The sequence below is a fragment of the Eumetopias jubatus genome, unplaced genomic scaffold, assembly GCF_037043125.1.
Source record: "Eumetopias jubatus isolate StellerSeaLion01/CBP00866 unplaced genomic scaffold, mEumJub1_p1.0 scaffold_4, whole genome shotgun sequence".
Taxonomy (NCBI): domain Eukaryota; kingdom Metazoa; phylum Chordata; class Mammalia; order Carnivora; family Otariidae; genus Eumetopias; species Eumetopias jubatus.
In genome coordinates, this window is record NW_028274810.1 from 52371379 (window position 1) to 52384499 (window position 13121).

Consider the following 13121-nt stretch of genomic DNA (forward strand, 5'->3'; position numbering starts at 1 on the left):
TTAACATGTCCATCTCCCCAGTCTTGGGGGCAATGGTTTACCCTATGTTCTTACCTCTCTTTCAGATCCAAAGTTAAGTTGTTGATTTTTCAGACTGTTTAATTTTTCACTTGTTCTTAGGACAGAATGGTAACCTCCAAATTCCGTTCTATGAAACTGAAAACCAAGTCCCAACTTCTTGAGTACAGGATGCTCAGCTGAATCTGCCAATTCTTTTTCATATCTAGCTTGCCTTTACCATTGTTAATGTAGTTCTGCTCTCCTTTCCAGTGGCCTTCTTAGATAAGTTGAGGAAACTCACTTCACTGCACAGACATGTTCTGTTTTACCCTGAGAGCAGCAGAGAAGCCATGGTGAACAGAAAATAGAGAGCAGCCCACTTACCTGACCATACGTTTCAGTGGATTAAGTTCTGTGTTTCCAAGGACATATTTGTGGTCTCGCCATGTGATTTCTTCATTAGTACAGTATAAACTCTCAGAGAAGCTGAAGTCAGAGTATGACCCAGACTGTTCTGATGATCTTCTCCTGAGAGTCCTCATCTAAGAGTGGTCATTTTGTTCTTTTTTTTATGCATCTGTGGTAGTGTTTGCTATCCAATTTTTTAAAACTAGACAATATATTGTGTAGCTATGCATATATCAGAGAGCCTTCCATGTCTGTGGATTCTGAACTTCACAAGTTTTCCAAGAAGAAACCTCTTAAAAAAGGTTCTGAGTGCACATAGTTTATTTTGGAGGTAATCCTAAGAAACATTGGTAGGGGAGTAAGTAAGTGAAACAAGAAAGGGTAGGCAGCCAGGAAAGGTTATGCTATCTAACAAATTACCTCTTTGGGTAACTGGAATTCAATACTGCTAGAGAATTTTGGGAGTCAGAGTTATTTTATCATGCTCCAGCTTTCTCAATCATTGTTTGAAGTTGATGGGCTTATTAGTTCTTGGCACTTCTAGCCAAATTTGTGGACATCAAAATGACCTTGGTGGTCAAAGATGGCCTTAAGCAAAGCAGTATAGATGCTGGCAGTTGGAGGTTGGCTAGTAAGAGGTAAAGCATAGCAGATATGGGCGGGGCACCAACAGCATCTACCATAGGAGAAAAACCTTAAAACAAAGCAAGAGAATGACCTATCCAAAAGTTAGGGAAAGTGGTTGTGCTCCTGTTGGAGGTAGCTAGAAGGAAGAGGGCTAGAGAGAAGAGTGTTCAGGGCTTCTAAGCACCTGAAGATGTTCTATTTCTTATCCTCGCTGGTGAGTATATGGTAGTAATTCTTTATACTACACATATATGTGTTATACACTCTTCTGTGAATGATATGTATTTCACAGAAAAATTTTATTTAAAATAATGAAAGTTTATATTAAAAATTTCAATACTAACCAATTAAATATTAAAGGATCATATCTTGTGTATAGAAGTAATAAGACCATATGAAATTACTGCACTAAAAGAATAGTTTAGCTTTTTATTCAGGACAAAAAAAAAATGAAATGCTGCTAAATATTGATGCTGACAGTGTTTTTCTCCTGTAAGTGACTCAAGCATATTATAAATAGTTGGTAAAGAGAATGGAGCCTGTGGATTGAGGAAAATGTTGCACCAGCTGTGCCCAGACTGAGTATGACAGCTTTATGATTATGGGAAAACAAATTCTTAAAAACTTTTTTTCTATTCCAAAGATTCTTTCTATGGGGTGGCCATAAATCTAGAAATACAGATGATACAATTTTGTCATTCTTTGTAATGTAATATCAGTAAACCATTTATTAAAAAAATAAAGTCTTATGGATCAGTAAAAAAAAGCACATGTCTTCTTTGCCTGATTTGGGATGAAACTGAAAGAGATTCAGAAGTCAGAGAGATGGAAATCACATATTATCTTTATTACTGATAAAGATAATTAAAAAAATATAGCTTCAAATCTGCAGCTCAGTGGACTTGCCATTTCTTCCTTCCAGAATAGACCTTACCAGCCATAACTGGCACAGCTAGACAAGCAAGACCTCCTTTTTTTAGGAGTGAGAACAGAATAGAAAGCATGCTTTCTGCCATTGAACAGACCTAACAAAAGAATCCAAAAGTGGCTGAGAGCAATTCCTTCTCCTAAACTCTCCTATAGGTTTAGTCACTTTTTCTCTGGTAATGAGTGAATGAGGGACATAGAGAGGCCAAGGTGTTAATTTAGTTGAAGTTCCCTGTAAAGATTCATAGAAAGTGACGAAAAAATTTTCCATCTAACAGTATACATATGGTAACTTATGATAAAAGTGGCATTTCAAATAAATGGATAATTCAATAAATGTACTAGTATTCCCGGGTAACTTCTAAAAATATAGTTAAATCCTACAACTGTAGACTTCATAAAGCCAGCTTGTTTTCTATGTATATTATGCTATAATAAAATATTTTTTATAAAAACATGTGATATGAGCTCATTTTTATTAAAAAAATACACACGTGTTTGTTTGTATGTGAATCTGGAAGGATGTACACCAAAATGTTAGCAGTTATTATCTCTGGGTGATGGAAATACAAGTCATATTTATCTTTTTTCTTCTTTTTTAATAGTGAGCATATCTTTTTACTCAGCTAAAAAGTAAAATTATTTTTCTATGTTATATGGCTAATTGTTCTCTTTTTATAGTCTGAATTAAACTAGTAGATAGAAACAGTATTTTAAAATGGGTAAAAACTATTTAGATATATCGTAGACTCAGAAATGCTCAAAACACAGGTACAGTTGGGAATACTTTTTTCTGATACTAGTTAAAACTTTCTTTAGTAGGTGGGGTGCCTCAGTGGCTCAGATGGTTAAGTGTCTGCCTTCAGCTCAGGTCATGATCCTGTGGTCCTGGGATCAAGTCCCTTGTACGGCTCCCTGCTCTACCGGAAACCTGCTTCTCCCTCTCCTGCTCCCCCTGCTTGTGTTCTCTCTCTGGCTGTCTCTCTCTGTGTCAAATAAATAAAATCTTAAAAAAAAAACTTTCTTTAGTAGAATATAGCAGTATAAAACTGGAAAGTCAAAAAAAAAAAACAAACCCAAAAACTTTCTTTAGTAGAATATAGCAGTTTAAAATTGGAAAGTCACAATCATTCAATTTTTTTTTTCAAGAAACAGACCCAACTATGGAGAACAAACTGATGATTATCAGAGGGGAGATGTGTGGGAGAATGGGTTAAATAGGTGGTGGGGATTAAGGAATGCACTTTTTGTGATGAGCACCAGGTATTGTATGGAAGTGTTGAATTATTGTACACTTGAAGCTAATATTACACGGTATGTTAACTAACTGGAATTTAAATAAAAACTTAAAAAAACTCCACCCCCCCAAAAGGAACAAAAAACAATCACTATTATTTATTGTTTCATTTTGTACATGGTATTATGGCATATGGTTTGAGATTTTTTATTTCTTAGGTTAATTTATTCAAATATATAAATGTCGTGATGGTACCCAAACTAAAATTACCAATGTTGGGGCGCCTGGGTGGCTCAGTCGTTAAGCGTCTGCTTTGGCTCAGGTCATGATCCCAGCATCCTGGGATCAAGCCTTGCATCAGGCTCCCCGCTCCGCAAGGAGCCTGCTTATCCCTCTCCCACTCCCCCTGCTTGTGTTCCCTCTCTCGCTGTGTCTCTCTCTGTCAAATAAATAAATAAAATCTTAAAAAAAATTACCAATGTTATTTATCTTCAAACAAGAAACAACTTTAAATCACCCTAACATTTTATATTGTTCATTTATAACACATACCTTTATTTATGTAGCAATTGTTGCTGACGATGTAACGATATATCTCTATATACTCAAATTACTAAACTTTCAGTTAAAGGAAGAAAAAGAAGGTTAGGTAATTCAATATTCAAAGACATATTTTTTTATGTTCTTTTACTTTATGAACATGGAAATTGTACCCTTTTCAAATCAGCAAAATAGATGAGGTATTCTGTGTATAACTTTGTTAGATTATTAAGATAAGTTCAATAAAGTAGAAATGTTATTATGAAATGTGAGTTAACATTCTTACTAACTGAAAACATTGTGAAATCCAGAGCTCCTTCATTTTATTTGGTGAAAATAAAGGTTACAATAATGAAGTAGTTGCATTTATTATATCTAGGTCTTGTTTGCATTTTCAGAGAAAAGAATTATTCACTGTACTTTAAACTTTTGCAAGTTTAGCACATAGGAATATTTTATTAAATGGTCACTGATAAAGTAATGGCTACATGAACCTTTCATTGTTATATCAGTAATGAAAACGGTTGGAACTTTTTTTAATTTCGAGATAAATAACATTTCCAATTTTTGTTTGGAGATCATTCCTATATTTACTCATTAGAAAAAAATCATAGCCAATGTAAACAAAAATTTTTAAAAGGGAAGATAATAACCATATTACTCTACAAGTTTCTTGAGAACAGAGTCTACCAATTTCCCAACAAGTATAATCTTTCCACATAAATATATAGGAGATTTTTTGTGATAAAAACGGAATTAGATGATTATAAATTAAAAGTTCTATAGAATATAAACATGTTAACCATAAGTAAAAGAACACTAAATAATTTATTGCGACACGGTTGTCCAGGTCCATATCAAGCAAGACCTATGCTGACAGACGGATGAGATTATGCACCATCAGGTTGGGATAGAGGGAAGACAGGTGTGGGGATCAGAAAGGATGGTGAGATAATTTGGAGTTATCATTAAAACACTAATGTATACGTAGACGCAAAAAGTGTGATAGCTAAGGATCTCAACCTGTCCTCATGATTTATTTCTTTTTCATCTTTACTTCTTGCCATTGTAAAAAAATAGTATTCTTTTCTTAAGCAGATGTTCTTACCTTAGATTTTGTTGTAACTAGTTATATATAAGCTAAACTATTAGAATTTGATTCAAAATAATTTTTACCTTTCTGTCTCTTTATTTAGGTGTAATGTCCAGTACTTGGGATTTGTATGATTCTTTTAATGCTATGGAGCTTTCATGTTTACCAGCAAAACAATCTATGCTTGAATCAAGTAGTAAAACAATTGTACCTTCTAAAGATCAAGAGCAAAGAGTACCAGGGAGTACTATAGACAAAAGTAAGATTTCATTTATTTCAGTTTTCTTTTTAAACGGAATGTTTCATGACTTTACATGTCATCCTTGCACAGGAGCTGTGCTAATCTTTTCTGTACCATTCCAGTATTACTATATTGCTGCCTAAGCAAGCACTCTCAGTTTTTTTAAAATGATGTTTTCACATACCATTGTAAATAAATTCTTTCTTAGCAGTTACAATACTTACTTTCTGGTGGAACATAAAACTACAACTTTTACTCAGAAATAGCATTGTTACTCTTTCACATCATCTTGGACTCTGAACTAAAAAATTTAATTTTCCTTGGATACCTGTCAAGAGTTTCAAAGATTCTATCTTCCTTTGTTGCTTTTTTACTTGCTCTTAAGTTCTCTTTCATATATATGGGAATGTGGGGGTTCCATAATTTTCTCTCTCTTTTTCTTTCTGTAGACTGTACAATTTCTAAGAAAAAGAATGTATGCTAACTTTGTGACAACTTAAAATGGAGATAAATTAACAACCATGGCTTTTAATTAGGGATGATTTTACCTCCCTCCGGGGACATTTGGCAATATCTGGAGACATTTTTGGTTCTCATGACTATGAGGACATCTTTTGGGTCAATGCCAAGGATACTACTAAAAATCCTTTGGTACACAGAACAGCCCCCACAACAAGAAACTAGAAACTGCCTGGCCAAAATGTAATACTACCAAGGTTGAGAAATGCTGCATTACAGCTTTATCTTTTAGTATTCTAAGTTTTGAGATTAAATGCTTTAATTAAAGTCAACACAAAATTTTAGCTTTCCAAATATACTTAGTAATATGGAAGAATTTTTAAAAAGTCCAGTTATAAGAAATTTATGAAGTTCCATTTCTGATTGTTTTGTGGTTATACAGTTACACAGTTTTACTCTCCCTATTCTGAACTTGAGTCATTTTTCTTATAAAATGATATCACTACATATAAGGGTAGTCCTAATTTCAGAATAACTATGCCCTGGCAAGTTTTGGTAAAGTTTTGGCAAATTGTCATAAAATAAATTAAAATATTTCTATTCTCACCCATTTTTACTCAAAGACAAATGTAATATTTAAAAATAGTAAATCAGGAAATATTTTTGAAAAATCAAGTTTAAAGAGAATTGATAATTTTTAGAAAATAATTACCTTATTTATAACTGACTACATTTCCTTCAGAGACTCTGGATCAACAGGACTTGCCACCTAATATTTTGGTCTATCATTGGATCTTAAGTTTAATATTTCAAAAAAATGAAACTTTAAATATGTTACCTATATTCTTTAGTTCTTAAAAATTATATTTACAGTCATGTACACTATAGCCATGTTTTCCTTAAAGTTGTTTATAATGAACACCAGTTTATTTTCTCGGAGAACAATGAAGGGAAAGAATGAATTATTAGTTATTATTAAAGGAACATTTTTTTTTGCTTAAATGTTAATGTCCATATAGCAGTTTTGCTTTTAGAAGCTTAAATTTTTCCTACCAAAAATTGCTAGGAAAAACATCAATCTTAGACTGAAAATTACATTGGGACTTCAAAATTGGATATACGTACTCCACCTCTATTAAGGCCATTGACACACAGAAAAAGTGTTAAGTGGAAGGTCCTAAAAGAAAATTGTCTCAATTTGTGGATTTTTTATTTCTTGTGTATATGGGTGTGTTTTTAAAAGCAAAATGGATAATAAAACCATATTCAAGAACTGTAATTCTAAATAAAAATATACTTTTTTTTAGTATTATAGCCAATTAAGGGGATAGGGGAGACCAGAACTATTTTCTTATTGTTTAGTTTTTTGAATTATAAAGTAAGTCCTTTTTCAGATAAATATTTTGCAAAATTTTCTCCCAGTTTGGGACTTGTCTTTTCATTTTCTTAACAATCCTTCACAAACTAGAAATTTTCAATTTTAATAAAGTCCAACTTAACATTTTTTTCTCTTTCAGATTGTGTTTTTGGTATTGTATCCAAAAATTTATCACCAAACCAAGGCTACCTAGATTTTCTCCTATGTTGTCTTACAAAAATTTATAGTTTTGCATTTTATATTTAGGTCTAAGTTTCATTTCAGTTAAATTTTGTAAATAAATTTATGAAAGTCATAAATTCTATGTCTACATTTTTTTGACATATGGATGTCCAGTTCATTTGTTGAAAAGACTTCCTTGAATTTTCTTGCTCTTTTGTCAAATATCAGTTGACTATATTTGTGTGGGTCTATTTCTGAGCTCTCTATTCTGTTCCACTGATCAATTTGTCCATTCTTTCACCAATATCACATTGTCTTTGTTAACTGGAGCTTTATAGTAATTCTTAAAATTGGGTAGTGTCAATCTTTGTTCTTCTTCAGTATTGTGTCAGCTATTCTTGGTCTTTTGACTCTCCATATAAACTTGAGAATCAGTCTGTCAACATCCATAAAATAACTTGGTGGGATTTTGATCAGGATTGCATTGAATCTATAGATCAAATTGGAAAGCATTGGCTTCTTAACAATATGGAGACTTCCTATCCATGAAAATTTATTTGTTTGGGTCTTCTTTGATTTCTTTCATAAGAGTATTGTAGTTTCCTTATGTAGATCTTGTACATGTTTTGTTAGATTTATACCTTAAGCATTTAACTTTTAGTGCTAATATGAATAGTAGTATGATTTTTATTTCAATTTCTAATTATTCATTAGAGGAAAGCCATTGACTTTTGTATATTAATCTTGTATACTGTGACCTTGCTATAATTGTTTATTAGTTGGAGAATTTTATTTTTTTGACAATTTTTTTGGGATTTTCTACATAAACAACTATGTCATCTAGAAAGTTTTTTTCCTTCCAATTTGTATAACTTTTATTTCTTTTCCTTGAATTATTATATTAGCTAGGACATCTAGTATGATGTTGAATAAAGGTGGTGAGAGGGGACATCCTAACCTTGTTCCTTAACTTAGTGGGGAAATTTTCAGGTTTTCACCATTAAATATGTTCGTTGTAGGTTTTTCATAGATTTTTTAAAAATCAAGTTGAGGAAATTCACTTCTATTCTTAGTTTCCTGGGAGTTTTTTTTTTAAGCTTGATTTATTTATTTTAGAGAGAGAGAGAGAGGGAGAGCATGCATGTGAGTAGGGGGAGAGGCAGAGGGAGAAGGAGAGAGGCAGACACCCTATTGAGCACAGAGCCTTACTCGGGGCTCAATCCGGGGACCTTGAGATAATGACCCTGAGATCACGACCAGAGCCCAAATGGAATCAGATGCCTAATCAACTCGGTCATCCAGGTGTTCCAGTTTCCTGGGACTTTTTATCATAATGGGTGTTAGATTTTGTCTAAAGAGTTTTTTGAATCTAATGTGATTTTCCTTCTTTAGCCTATTGATGGGGATGGGTTACATTAATTGATTTTTGTGTGTTGCACTAACTTTGTATACCTGGAACCAACCCTACTTTGTTGGAGTATATAATTCTTCTTATCCACTCTTAGATTTGATTTGCTAGTATTTTGTTGAGGATTTTTGTGTTGTTTTCATAAGCAATATTGTTCTGTAATTCTCCTTTTTTGTAATGTCTTCATCTTGTTTTGGTGTTAGAGTAATGCCAGCCTAACAAAATGAATTGGGAAGTGTTCCCCCTACTTATTTTCTGAAATGGATTGTATAAACATGTCTTAAATGTTTGATATAATTCACCAGTAAGACCATCTGGGCCTATTTTCGATTTTGGAAATTTACTAATTATTGATTCAATTTCTTTAATAGAGATAGGCCTATTCAGATGATCTATTTCACTTTGTGTGAGTTTAGGCAGTTTATTTCTTTCAAGGAATTGTTCCATTTCACTTAAGTAATCAAATCTGTGGGCATAGAGTTATGCACAGTTTTTCCTTATTATTCCTTTGGTCTATGGGGTCAGTAGTGATGACACCTCTATTATTGATCATACTGGCAATTTATATGTTCTATTTTTTTTCTTGGGTAACGTGGCTGATGATTGTGAATTTTATTGATCTTTTCAAAGAAACAACTTTTAATTTCCTTGTTTCTGATGATTTCCTGTTTTCAATTTCACTGATTTATGCTTTAATTGATATATATATATTTGTTTCCTGCTAGCTTTAGGCTTATGTTGCTCTTCTTACTCTAGTGTCCTGAGATGGAAGCTTAGATTACTAATTAGATTAAAGCTTAGATTAAAAATTAGATTACTAATTTTTAGATCATTCTTCTTTTCTAATATATGCATTCAATGCTGTAAATTTCCCCCTAAGCATTCTTTTTGCTGCATCTCACGCATTTTGATAAGTTATATTTTGATTTTAATTTAGTTTAAATATTTTAAAATTTCATTTGAGACTTCTTCTTTGACCTATTTTTTTTGAAAGCAGAATGATATTCTATATTTTATTTTATTTTATTTATTTTTTTATTATTATGTTATGTTAATCACCATACATTACATCATTAGTTTTTGATGTAGTGTTCCATGATTTGTTTGCATATAACAAACAATGACCTATTTTTTTTTTAAATTTCTAAATATTTTGGGATTATCCAGCTATCCTTTTGTTGAACTCTAGTTTAATTCCACTGTGGTCTGAGAGCATATTTTGTATGATTTCTATTCTTTTAAGTATGTTGAAATGTGCTTTGTGGCCCAGAATGTGGTCTAGCTTGGCGAGCATTCCAAGTGAGCTTGAGAAAAATATGTATTCTATTAAAATAGTGTTTGGGATGCCTGGGTGGCTCAATCAGTTGAGCGTTTGCCTTCAGCTCGGGTCATGATCCCGGAGTCCTAGGATCAAGTCCCACATTGGGGGGGGGGGGTTGGTCCCTGCTCAGCGGGGAGTCTTGCTTCTCCTCTCCCTCTGCCCTTCGCCCTGCTCATACTCTCTCTCTCTTAAATAAATAAGATCTTAAAAAATAAAGTTAAAAAAATAGTGTTAGTCTCCAATTATAACAGTGGATGTGTCTAATTCTCCTTGCAGTTCTATCAGTTTTTGCCTTAAATATTTTGTAGTCTTGTTTTCCACTGTATAAATGATTAGGATTGCTATGTCTTCTTGGAGAATTGACTTCTTTATTATTCTGCAATTCTCCTCTTTATTTCTGATAATTTTCCTTGCTCTGAAGTCTATTTTGTCTGAAATTAAATATAGCTACTTCGTCTTCTTTTGATTAGTGTTAACAGTATATATTGCTCTATCTCTTTACCTTTAATCTATCTGTGTCTTTACATTTAAATTGGGTTTCTTGTAGATGATTTTTTTTAATGTGGATTTTATTATTATTTAGGCATATGGCCAGGTCAACAGATTAGGACACTACTGCCATTGAAAAGATAGCTTGTTATACTCACAGATCTCAAGAGGAGGAGACGTTGTATGCTGTGGGCTACACAGAGAAGCACCTAGGTTGGTCGGGAGGCAGAAAGAATGAGGGGAAAATGTGGCCAAGAGCCTTTGTTGTAGTTTCTGTTAGCAGAATGGGAGAACCTAGTCTAAACATATGGGTACTTAAAAGTAGAGACCTTTCTGAGCTGTGGTCATAGAGAGATGTAATAACAGAAGAAGTTTGGAGAGATGTGATGATGTTGCCTTTCAAGAAGGGTGTGGGTGGCCCCAGAAGTTGAAAAAAATAAGGAAATGAATTCTCTAGAGCCTCTAGAAAGAACATAATCCTAATTAACTTTTTGGTTTTAGCCCAGTGAGACCTGGGTCAGACCTCTAACCTACTAAACTCCAAAATAATAAATGTGCATGGTTTTAATCCACTTAAGTTTTTGGTAGCTTATTTTAGCATCAAAAAAAAAATTAATACAGTGGTGTAGCAATCCTAAAAAACAATAATCAAATCAAACCTCTATCTGAAGACTAATAATCTTATTTCAATTTGAATAACAATGTACAGAGATATAAATTACCTATATCATTGCTTGATAATGAGGTTATCATTGCTTATCTTCTGATAAACAGTACATTTTTGAATGGTTAAGAATTCCAAAATGAGATAATATATGTAAATCTTCCTTGTGCTTGGTACATAAAAGATATTCAATAAGTGTCATTGAAGTTGTTGAATATTGGAAGAGAACAAATAATACTGAAAAATGTGATTTTTATAATACTTAGAATACATGAATCATCTAATACTATTTAAATTATTTTATCATTGCATCATGTTTGTATTTTACAGATAGTGAAGCTAGTTCTTTAATGGATATAGAAAATGTAATTCTCACTAAAATCTATGATGATGAAGAAGATCACTCAGAGTCAATAATGAAATCTGACAAGTTTCGTCAGGATTTATTTTTTATGGAACGAGTTCTAATGGAAAATTTATTTCAGCCAAAACTTGCAGCTTATCGTCAGCTTCCTATTTTAAAAGGTATTTTTAAAAATCACATTTGGGAATGTCCAGGTGGCTCAGGCAGTTAAATGTCTGTCTTCAGCTCATGATCCCTGGGTCCTGGGATCAAGTCCCACATTGGGCTCTTTGTTCAGCAGGAAACCTGCTTCTCCCTCTGCCTGCTTCTCCCTCTGCTTGTACTCAAGCACCGTCTCTCTCTCTCTCTGACAAATAAATAAATCTTTTAAAAAATTCACATTTTGATAAGCTCAAATAATTAAAAGAATTAAATGGAGTTGTTATTTCTAAAGGTAACCTCCAGACTGGGTTATCACTTATCAAGACACATTTATACAGCTTTTAGCATTAAACATCCAAGTAACACTAGAGTTCAAACTTTAGAGCCCACAAAAAGAGGTAGTTCCTTAAATTAAAATCTTCAGAAGCTTCTGTGACTGTTTTCTCTCTCTTGCCCCTGCATTGAATTATTTTCTCATATTTAAAGCCCCTCTCCATTGCCATTGACACCTTCCAGGTTCTGGTGCTTATTACCTTTCCTTAATTTTATTGCAAGGGCATTCTTCCTGTTCTTATTGCTACAAATCCCATCTCATATGTTCACAGAATATTTTGAAAGATTTTAGGGATTAACTCAACCTTTCAATTTTTGAATGAAGAGGAAGCACATAGAAACTTTCCAAGTTTAGTCCATGACAAAGCTAGGCATTCAAACAAGTTCTTTTGATCTCATTCCAATTCTCTTTCCACTCTACTCTCCTGGTGTGCTGATGTATCCTATACATGGCTTTGAACATGGTGGCACTTAACTGTTAAAAAACCTTCAGTAACTTCCCATTGCCTAGAATAAATTACAAACCCTAAGATTTTCCTTGTGCTATTTTCCAGTTAAACCTTACCCCCCATAAACGGGCATTTAATCTGATATTTCTCATCATAGATGAATTGTTTTGGTATATCATGTAAGTGGGCTCATTTGGTAAGTACCTTTGATCCCTGAACAAGGCAGGGCTTAGGGATGATGACCCTGGCACAGTTGAAACTCCAAGTATAACTTTTGATTCCCCCAAAACTTATCTACTAACAGCCTACTATTGACCAGAAGCCTAACCAAGAGCATAAACAGTCAGTTAACACAAATTTTGTAGGTTATATGTATTATGTACTATATTCTTACAATAAAGCAACCTATAGAAAAGAAAATGTTATTAAGAAAATCATAAGGAAAAGAAAATACATTTACAGTTTTGTATATACTCGAGCCTGGGCCAGGGGCAGCAGGAAGGGCTGGTCCCAGAATGACAAACTTCGGCAGTCTGGTGGCCTCAGCTCAACAACAGCAGCTGCTGGGTGGGCCTATGGGTGGTAAAAGCAGTCTAGAGGCAAAATAGAGCTTTACCACTGCCTGGAATTGTATACCAGGTGTACCACCTGAGGTGGCCATTTCAGCTGCAGCCAAACAGGAGTACACTTCTCTCTCTCTCTCTCTCTTTTTTTTTCTTTTTAAAATGCCTTTATTACAAATTTAAAATCTAGGGAAGCTCCTTTCCCCCCTACCTAAAGAGTTCATTAATATAGACATTGGAGCAAGTTCTTCATTTAAAAATATCATTTATGAATTGGTAAAAGATGATATCCATGGGCACCAATCCAGCTTCTCCCA

The 13121-nt window shown here is 33.4% G+C and overlaps 1 protein-coding gene and 1 non-coding gene across 2 annotated transcripts in view; one reads left to right on the forward strand and one right to left on the reverse strand.

The window, feature by feature from the left end:
• DNAI4 (dynein axonemal intermediate chain 4) overlaps window positions 1–13121 on the forward strand; it is a 97135-nt gene that overhangs the window by 50567 nt on the left and 33447 nt on the right. The window contains 2 exon segments of the mRNA XM_028102371.2: window positions 4936–5091; window positions 11285–11479. Coding sequence (XP_027958172.2) covers window positions 4936–5091; window positions 11285–11479 — 351 coding nt within the window.
• LOC114208534 (U6 spliceosomal RNA) lies at window positions 5119–5223 on the reverse strand. The gene has a single exon (XR_003609044.1). It is a non-coding gene; the product is annotated as a U6 spliceosomal RNA (small nuclear RNA).